Source organism: Oncorhynchus clarkii, chromosome 9 (assembly GCF_045791955.1).
Source record: "Oncorhynchus clarkii lewisi isolate Uvic-CL-2024 chromosome 9, UVic_Ocla_1.0, whole genome shotgun sequence".
Taxonomy (NCBI): domain Eukaryota; kingdom Metazoa; phylum Chordata; class Actinopteri; order Salmoniformes; family Salmonidae; genus Oncorhynchus; species Oncorhynchus clarkii.
Genome location: NC_092155.1, coordinates 59,477,698 through 59,487,596, shown reverse-complemented (window position 1 = coordinate 59,487,596; position 9,899 = coordinate 59,477,698). Strand labels below are relative to the sequence as shown.

The 9,899-nt window shown below is 39.9% G+C and overlaps 1 protein-coding gene across 4 annotated transcripts; it reads right to left on the bottom strand.

The window, feature by feature from the left end:
• Positions 1-72: 72 nt before the first annotated feature.
• Positions 73-3,325, bottom strand: LOC139416649 (cell division control protein 42 homolog). 4 transcript variants are annotated; one of them, XM_071165578.1, is made up of 6 exons: positions 3,164-3,325; positions 2,585-2,708; positions 2,326-2,398; positions 2,114-2,223; positions 1,732-1,929; positions 73-1,031 (listed from the first exon to the last, which is right to left on the bottom strand). In XM_071165578.1, exons 1-6 carry the CDS (start codon positions 3,241-3,243, stop codon positions 942-944), a joined length of 675 nt encoding a protein of 224 aa, XP_071021679.1. In that variant the 5' UTR covers positions 3,244-3,325; the 3' UTR covers positions 73-941. The 4 variants fall into 4 exon arrangements, with proteins under 4 accessions (XP_071021679.1, XP_071021682.1, XP_071021681.1 ...); XM_071165581.1 differs by having other exon boundaries at positions 73-1,491; positions 2,585-2,710; positions 3,170-3,216; XM_071165580.1 differs by having other exon boundaries at positions 2,585-2,710; positions 3,170-3,216.
• Between the last annotated feature and the right edge of the window lie 6,574 nt (positions 3,326-9,899).

The following is a 9,899-nucleotide window of genomic DNA, read 5'->3' as shown; positions in this document are numbered from 1 at the left end:
ACTGAGAGCCCATACTTAAATCAGGGGCATATCAGCACTCCTACTCAGAATGAATCAGAAAAGAATGCACACTTGAGAATTCTAAACTTTATTTGGTTGATACATTTCAAGAAATTCACTTATCCTCAAATTGTGACAACGGGAGATGTACATTTTTGTATAAAACAAATAAACATCCTGTAAGATTCTGTTCCTGTCAAAGGAGGAACAATCTGTCAACGGAGTGAAATTCTAAAGCAAAAGTCTCATGGTGGTTTTACACTGCAACAATGAGCTGTTTCATTCAGAGCAGTAAAGACTTAAGTGCCTAGAATGCAATAGAGTATGTGACATCAGACAAGGCATTTGCTTTAAAAGACAAAAAAAAAAAAAAAATACTATACTGCCCTGACAAACATAGCATATGTTGTAACTGGGTTGGCACCAACATATCATTGTTACTACCGACTGTTACAGAATCTATTATCACTTTCCCAATTGAAAAGGGGATTTATGTTCACCTCAGGTGTTCATGAAAACATATACACCTGAAAAAAGGGAATCATAAAAAATAAAAAAAATTAAAAAGAACTTGGGGAATATTGCCGACAGTATTGAAGGTAAAATTGTTTTGTCCTGTTGTCACTCGTCCCAATCATCAGCTGTGTGTGTCTGTGACCCTTCCACACTTCTGATAAGACTATGCAGCCACCAATCTGTTTAACTGAAAAATACTGAGATGGCTCTAGGAATGATGTGTACTATTACATAAGAGGGTTATATTGCAAAGGTTCTAGTAGAGATCAATCTAGTTCAATTAAGTTCACACACTACTTTGCAAACATTGTAAAAAATATTTGTGTCAGTTACCAATAGGAGTGAAGTAACGTTGTGCAATAATGGTTTGCTTTTCTCCAAGTAGTGTTGATGAAATGCTCTAACCAATAGAAGAGAGGAAATGCTCAGAGCAGCACACATTTGCGCCTCTTCTTGGGTTCCGGAGGCTCCAGGGCAGCCAGTATTGCCTCATCAAACACATTCTTTAGTCCTTTCTGCAAACACAAAACATGAATGTACCAAATACATTTTTTACCTTGCAGTGTGTAACCACAACTGGTAATACCATCTTATAAAAGGAAAACAAACTCAGCTGCAGTCTTACGTAAACTTGCCAATTAAGTGCCCAACTGGACATGTTCTCTCCCATAGAAAAATACAGGTTAGCATCCTTGCCATGAAGGCCAAGGTAGTATGGGCTATTATGACTAGGCGTAAACAACATCGACATTGAAATGAAAGAAGTTAATGGGCACGCATTTTTAAAAAAAAGCATCTTGGTTATTTACTTGATAAATAGACATTCCTTTACATTAAAAAGACGCAGCAGACGATCAGAGGAAAAGCAAATATTATTTTTTTTAAACGCCGTCAAAACAGACAGCACTTTCTCTGGGTTTCAGGGGGTTCTAGAGCTGCTAGGATAGCTTCATCAAATACATTCTTCAGACCTCGCTATAGAGAGGGAGGAGAAAGAGGGGAATATGACCAGTGTTAGATAGAGGTTAGTTAGCAGACATACAAGAGTAAAGTGCATTCGGATGGGTTTCCAATACTAGGCCACCACTAACACAGAAAGAATGAAGGCAAGACAAGCTTAGCACAAAGACAACACAGACTAGATGCACATTAACATAAGTTGCTATTATGCAAGTCATAACTCTATTCCCTATATGTTTTAGATAGAAGTCTCACCTGTGTTAGGGCAGAGCACTCAACGTATTTGACTGCTTTCAGGTCACGGGCGAGCTTCTCAGCTGTCTCAGGGCTGATGGGCTTCTGTTTGTTCTTGGCCAGCTTCTCTACTGTGGAAGGGTCATCTCTCAGGTCAATCTGAGTTCCAACCAGCAGGAATGGTGTCTTCGGACAGTGGTGAGTGATTTCAGGTACCCACTGCAAGAGAGAGGAAACATTATTTTCAAACAATCAGAAAAGTTAGTCCATCAGAATGTGTCATAACTAGCATCTTCCCCATCACTTCACATGTTACCAATTTAACATTCCATTTAACCTACTAGAAATAATGTATAATTTAGTCAATATTCCTTTATTAAAATGGGCTTGACGTTGTACTCACCTTTTCTTTAACATTCTCAAATGAAGAGGGTGAAACACTAGAGAAACAAACTAGGAAAACATCAGTCTGGGGATAGCTCAAAGGCCGTAACCTGTCATAATCCTCCTGACCTAAGGAAACAGATAACGTGTTGATTAAATGTGAATAGCATTCAACCAAAAATATGATCTATTCAAATTGTGAACATGTCCTTGAAAAGGATCCACTCTTACCCGCAGTATCAAATAATCCTAGGGTGTAAGGTTCACCTCCAATCATGACAGTTACTGCATAGTTATCAAACACCTGTGATGAGAAAATGAAAAGAATGAGATATCCTGTCCTGTTCCATGATTATTCTGAATGGTAGTTATTGAGAAGAACAAGCTAATTCTCTTTAAAGCGTGTGAAACACGAGAATGAGACACCTAACTCTGGTGATCAATAATCACTGTGACTGAGATAAACCCAATGTATAGAAGATACACATACTGTTGGTACATATTCAGAGGGGAATTTGTTGGTTGTGTATGAAATCAAAAGGCAGGTTTTTCCCACCGCTCCATCTCCAACCACAACACATTTAATCGTCTGCATATTTGTGTTCTCTGTATGTCTGAAAGAGAAAAGACAAAGCAAAAAGTTCCGCATAAGTTAGCTACAAGACTTCAGACGAGTGGCAGGGAAGACGTATCCAGTAGTAGCTGGTTGTTGGCTACGAACGTTAGCTAGCTAACGTCTGAAACTGGTTTCCTATGTGGCTAGCAAGCCAGGTCTAAATGAAGAAGTTGTAGCAACAACCAACTACAGACTCAATAGAAATCTATGACAAAAGATAACTAGCTACAATAGATACTTTGCTCTAACTAATTTAAACTGACGTAGCTAATGTTTGCTAGCTATCTGGGTTGGTGTTAGCAGATCTCATTCTCAATTTCATATTCATTTTATTTGTTACTAACGATGAATGACAAACCTATAGCTAAAACACCTTCATGAACAGCGTTGGTATCATTTCAATTGTTACCCTATTGATGATTGATAACATGTAATTCGAAAGATTTCCCTTACCTCTTTCTTCTTCTTGTGCGTTTCCGGCAGACTAGACGCTGTATTGCTGCCGGTCTCAGATCGGAGGGAGAATTACACATTTAAATATCTAATAGCCTATCAACTGTAGGTGCAAGCTGGTGCAATAAAGACCGACAACAGTTTCCTTTCTATTTTGTCTCTGCCTGTCATTTGAGCCCAAGATTGTTACAAGCAAAAATTCAGTTACACCCAACTCGCAGAAAAGTGTCCTCAGCAATATTTTTGATTTAACTAGGCAAGTCAGTTAAGAACAAATTATTATTTACAATGACGGCCTACACCATCCAAACTCGGACGACACTGGAGCAATTGTGCACCGCCCTATGGAACTCCCAATCACAGCCAGATGTGACTCAGCCTGGATTCGAAACAGGGACTGTAGTGACACCTCTTACACTAAGATGCAATGCAATGTCTTAGACTGCTGCGCCACTCATCAATATAACAGGGCATGCTTCACAGTCTCTACCTCTTCACATGCCTTACACTTCTCATCTGGGTGTTTCCCCACTAACAATAACCCACTTCCCAATCCACAATGACCCAACCTCAGCCTTGTCAACAGAACCTCATCCCTCCTTTCACTCCACACATACCTACTGACCTTCCTCACAGAATTCTGGATAGAATCCCCCATTCACGTTCCCACTCCTGTGTCAACCGGTCTGCTGTGATGCTTCTACATTCCCCTTAATGGGAACGCCACATATATCTCCTACCTCTTCAGAGCTTTCTTCACAACCTTATCCACTGCCACATTTCCCCCTACCCCAGCATGAGCTGGGATCCACAGAAAACGTACCTTACACTAGTGATGGGTCGTTCACAAACGAATGGCTCTTTTTTAACTGATCTTTTTGGTTAAAGTGGGGAGCCGTATCGCGTCGGTGAAATATTTTCATTCTGCTGGTTTGCATTCTGCTTCTACTGCTTTTTGAGCTCAAAACAATGTTTTTCTGCAGTTACGTTACAAAATAATTATCTAAAGAGGGTGTATCCTCACTGCAGAAAGAAATTGTAGGGCGAGCTCATCAATCTGGTCCACCCTGATTTTCTACGGTGCATTAAAAAACGTAGGAGTTGTGCTGTCTCTGCGGTGATCTCGCAATTACTGGTGGTAATGCTGCTTGTTTGAGTTGGTTACCCTATAAATATTGGGAGGATACAATGATACTTTTTGTTTTCCCCCTATAGACCTAACATTCTAACCATTAAAAATATTTATTTTTTTAGGACTCACGATGTTGCACTTTCCTCTCTTCCAGTTTTGTTGTTGAATTTATAGATGTAGTTGTAGCAGTTGAAGAAGATATGCCTGTAAAAAAATATATGCAAAAAATAACAATGCCATGTTATAATTTACAATATGATCAAATACAAGGACATACAGTGTTTGCATATTCTCATTTTCTCCAGAAAGCTATGTGGAAGGAACATAGTAGTTGAATTTAAATTCAATGATAAACTTCATTCAGATCATACTCATCTGGCTTATTGCATGGTCTTACAACACTGTGGGTAGAACATTCTGAAGTTGAAGCAGGACAATCTGAGTGGCATTACCTGCATTGAGGACTTGTAGCTTCAAACCTGTGTAGACAATCCTCCCTGGTCTGGAGATGACACACCAGTACTTCCCCTCATCACTTTACCTCAGTGCACTCATTGTGATAGTGAAGACCCCAGCTTCCTGATCCTCCCCTCTCTCACTCTGGGCTTGCTGGTCTTCACCACTATCTGACAATAATCATAGACTGGTCCCCTACACCAGTACTTTGTGTTCTGCCTGTAGTTGGAATTGTACTGGCAGGAGATGGTTACATCTCTGGTTACCACGTTGGGAGCAAACAGCTGAATCGAGCCCACACTCCTCCATGTTAGAGGGAGGAGAATGAAGAGAGCTGTACAGACATTTAACATGGTCAGGAGATGCAAAGTAAACTTTGGAAAAATACTTAAGTTTAAATTAGTCCCTTTTTACTATTTTCTTTTAACCATTTCCAACTGGTATCTTAATCACAATAGAATCACAATTGTTGACTTAATCATGTTTCTCTTGAAGCTCGTAATAATCATCTTCTAAATATAACTATCTATTATAAACTGGGTGGTTCAAGCCCTGAATGCTGATTGGCTGACAGCCATGGTATATCACACGGTATACCACGGGTATGACAAAACATGTATTTTTACTGCTCTAATTACGTTGGTAACCTGTTTATAATAGCAATAAGTCACCTCAGGGTTTGTGGTATATGACCAATATACCATGGCTAAGGGTTGTGTCCAGGCACTCTGCGATGCGTTGTGCAAAAGAACAGCCCTTAGCCGTGATATATTGGCCATATATCACACCCCCTCGTGCCTTACAGTGACATATAAACTTTACCATTGACAAATTTAATATACTGTCTATCACAGACGTCTTCATGATGAGAAGGAAAAGGCAATGTGGAATATTTATGTAGAACTATGTGTTCTTCACTTTGTGTATGTGGTTTGTCTGTCCTTCCCCTTAAAACATTGAGCAAAATCTGCTTGCCAGTTCTCTCTCTGTGTGTGGGTGGGTGGGTGTAATATTATGTTCCTCATTCAAATGATGGGCACTACTCCGAGTGTACTGCTTAGACAATTTATCTGCAGTAGGTGGCAGTAAAGGCCTCCTTCTGAAATGTGTTTTGTCATGGCAGATTATCGATTTAAAGGAATTTGACATTTACATTTTAGTCATTAAGAAGATGCTCCAGACTGATTTACAGTAGTGAGTGCATACATTTCCATACTTTTTTTTGTACTGGTCCCCTGTGGGAATCGAGCTCAAAACTGTCATGCCCCTTAGGAGAAACCCCACATACAGTGCCTTGCGAAAGTATTCGGCCCCCTTGAACTTTGCGACCTTTTGCCACATTTCAGGCTTCAAACATAAAGATATAAAACTGTATTTTTGTGTGAAGAATCAACAACAAGTGGGACACAATCATGAAGTGGAACGACATTTATAGGATATTTCAAACTTTTTTAACAAATCAAAAACTGAAAAATTGGGCGTGCAAAATAATTCAGCCCCCTTAAGTTAATACTTTGTAGCGCCACCTTTTGCTGCGATTACAGCTGTAAGTCGCTTGGGGTATGTCTCTATCAGTTTTGCACATCGAGAGACTGAAATTTTTCCCATTCCTCCTTGCAAAACAGCTCGAGCTCAGTGAGGTTGGATGGAGAGCATTTGTGAACAGCAGTTTTCAGTTCTTTCCACAGATTCTCGATTGGATTCAGGTCTGGACTTTGACTTGGCCATTCTAACACCTGGATATGTTTATTTTTTAACCATTCCATTGTAGATTTTGCTTTATGTTTTGGGTCATTGTCTTGTTGGAAGACAAATCTCCATCCCAGTCTCAGGTCTTTTGCAGACTCCATCAGGTTTTCTTCCAGAATGGTCCTGTATTTGGCTCCATCCATCTTCCCATCAATTTTAACCATCTTCCCTGTCCCTGCTGAAGAAAAGCAGGCCCAAACCATGATGCTGCCACCACCATGTTTGACAGTGGGGATGGTGTGTTCAGCTGTGTTGCTTTTACGCCAAACATAACGTTTTGCATTGTTGCCAAAAAGTTCAATTTTGGTTTCATCTGACCAGAGCACCTTCTTCCACATGTTTGGTGTGTCTCCCAGGTGGCTTGTGGCAAACTTTAAACGACACTTTTTATGGATATCTTTAAGAAATGGCTTTCTTCTTGCCACTCTTCCATAAAGGCCAGATTTGTGCAATATACGACTGATTGTTGTCCTATGGACAGAGTCTCCCACCTCAGCTGTAGATCTCTGCAGTTCATCCAGAGTGATCATGGGCCTCTTGGCTGCATCTCTGATCAGTCTTCTCCTTGTATGAGCTGAAAGTTTAGAGGGACGGCCAGGTCTTGGTAGATTTGCAGTGGTCTGATACTCCTTCCATTTCAATATTATCGCTTGCACAGTGCTCCTTGGGATGTTTAAAGCTTGGGAAATATTTTGTATCCAAATCCGGCTTTAAACTTCTTCACAACAGTATCTCGGACCTGCCTGGTGTGTTCCTTGTTCTTCATGATGCTCTCTGCACTTTTAACGGACCTCTGAGACTATCACAGTGCAGGTGCATTTATACGGAGACTTGATTACACACAAGTGGATTGTATTTATCATCATTAGTCATTTAGGTCAACATTGGATCATTCAGAGATCCTCACTGAACTTCTGGAGAGAGTTTGCTGCACTGAAAGTAAAGGGGCTGAATAATTTTGCACGTCCAATTTTTCAGTTTTTGATTTGTTAAAAAAGTTTGAAATATCCAATAAATGTCGTTCCACTTCATGATTGTGTCCCACTTGTTGTCGATTCTTCACAAAAAAATACAGTTTTATATCTTTATGTTTGAAGCCTGAAATGTGGCAAAAGGTCGCAAAGTTCAAGGGGGCCAAATACTTTCGCAAGGCACTGTATATACACTACCGTTCAAACGTTTGGCGTCACTTTGAAATGTCCTTGTTTTTGAAAGAAAAGCACATTTTTTGTCCATTAAAATAACATGAAATTGATCAGAAATTCAGTGTAAACATTGTTAATGTTGTAAATTACTATTGTAGCTGGAAATGGCAGATTTTTTCATGGAATATCTACATAGGCGTACAGAGGCCCATTATCAGCAACCATCACTCCTCTTTTCCAATGGCATGTTGTGTTAGCTAAACCAATTTAATCATTTAAAAAGCTAATTGATCTGAAAACCCTTTTGCAATTATGTTAGCACAGCTGAAAACTGTTGTGTTGATTGAATAAGCAATAAAACTGGCCTTCTTTAAACTAGTTGAGTATCTAGAGCATCAGCATTTGTGGGTTCGATTACAGGCTCAAAATGGCCAGAAACAAAGGACTTTCTTCTGAAACTCGTCAGTCTATTCTTGTGCTTAGAAATTAAGGCTATTCCATTTGAGAAATTGCCAAGAAACTGAAAATCTCGTACAACGCTGTGTACTACTCCTTTCACAGAACAGTGCAAACTGGCTCTAACCGTAATAGAAAGAGGAGTGGGAGGCCCCGGTGCACAACTGAGCAAGATGACAAGTACATCCTTTGCATCCCAGTATCTCTACTTGCACATTCATCTTCTGCACATCTATCACTCCAGTGTTTAATTGCTAAATTGTAATATTTCGCCACTATGGCCTATTTATTGCCTTACCTCCCTAATGTTACTACATTTGCACACCCTGTATATAGACGTTTCTATATACAGTGTTATTGACTGCACGCTTGTTTATCCCATATGTAACTCTGTGTTGTTTGTGTCGCACTGCTTTGCTTTATCTTGGCCAGGTCGCAGTTGTAAATGAGAACTTGTTCTCAACTGGCCTAGCTGGTTAAATAAAGGTGAAATAAAATAAAAAATAAAATAAAATGAGAGTGTCTAGCTTGAGAAACAGACACCTCACAAGTCTTCAACTGGCAGCTTCATTAAATAGTACCTGCAAAACACCAGTCTCAACGACAACAGTGAAGAGGCGACTCCGGGATGCTGGCCTTCTAGGCAGAGTTGCAAAGAAAAAGCCATATCTCAGTCTGGCCAATAAAAATAAAATATTAAGATGGGCAAAAGAAAACAGACGCTGGACAGAGGAACTCTGCCTAATAGGCCAGCATTCCGTAGTCGCCTCTTCATTTTTGACGTTGTGACTGGTCTTTTGCAGGTACTATTTAATGAAGCTGCCAGTTGAGGACTTGTGAGGTGTCTGTTTCTCAAACTAGACACTCTAATGTACTTGCTCCTCTTTCTATTCTGGTTAGGGCCAGTTTGCGCTGTTCTCTGAAGGGAGTAGTACACAGCGTTGTACGAGATCTCCACTTTCATTTACAACATTAACAATATTGACACTGTATTTCTGATCAATTTGATGTTATTTTAACGGACAAAAACCAGGATATTTCTAAGTGGCCCCAATCTTTTGAACGGTAGTGTATATTTTTTTAGGATCCGCATTAGCAGATGCCAATGGTGACAGCTAGTCTTACTTGGGTTTGTCTTACTGGAAAAAGACATTACAGACAAAAAACTTTACAATTGACATGCATTTAAAAGCATGAACATGTAGTGTGCGAGTGTGTGCATGTATGTGACACATAGATGTCAGTACATACACACAACAAGTAGGTCACATGATGGAGCTGCATTGTGCTGTGAGGTGTTGCTGTATTTGTTTTTTAAACCAGATTTGCTGTTCACAATATGAGATGGAAGATAGTTCCATGCATTTATGGCTCTGTATAATACTATATGTTTCCTTGAATATGTTCTGGACCTGGGGACTGTGAAAAGACCCCTGGTGGCATGTCTGGTGGGGTAAGTGTTTGTGTCAGTGCTGTGTGTAAGTTGATTGTGCAAACAATTTGGAATTTCCAATATATTAATGTTTCTTATAAAAACAAGAAGTGATGCAGTCAGCCTTTCGTCAACTGTCAGCCAAGAGAGACGGGCATGCATAGTAATAATATTATCCCTCTGATTACAATGAAGAGCAAAACGTACCGCTCTGTTCTGGTCCAGCTGCAACTTAACTAGGTCCTTCTTTGCAGCACACAAGATAAAACTAAAGCCTGAAGGACTTGCTTTGTGGAGTGTGGTGTCACGGCCAGACCTCTCCCCATCTTTACAACCATTGACCCTGACAGTTTACAATCTAAGGTA

What these genes read in the sequence shown, in the direction of transcription:
- LOC139416649 (XM_071165578.1), bottom strand. Translation starts at nt 3,243, where the DNA reads ATGTGTAATTCTCCCTCCGATCTGAGACCGGCAGCAATACAGCGTCTA. An exon ending in CCTCTGAATATGTACCAACA is followed by an intron (nt 2,399 to 2,584) that starts GTATGTGTATCT and finishes TTCTCATCACAG; the next exon opens with GTGTTTGATAACTATGCAGT. An exon ending in AGTGCTCTGCCCTAACACAG is followed by an intron (nt 1,032 to 1,731) that starts GTGAGACTTCTA and finishes TTGTGTTTGCAG; the next exon opens with AAAGGACTAAAGAATGTGTT.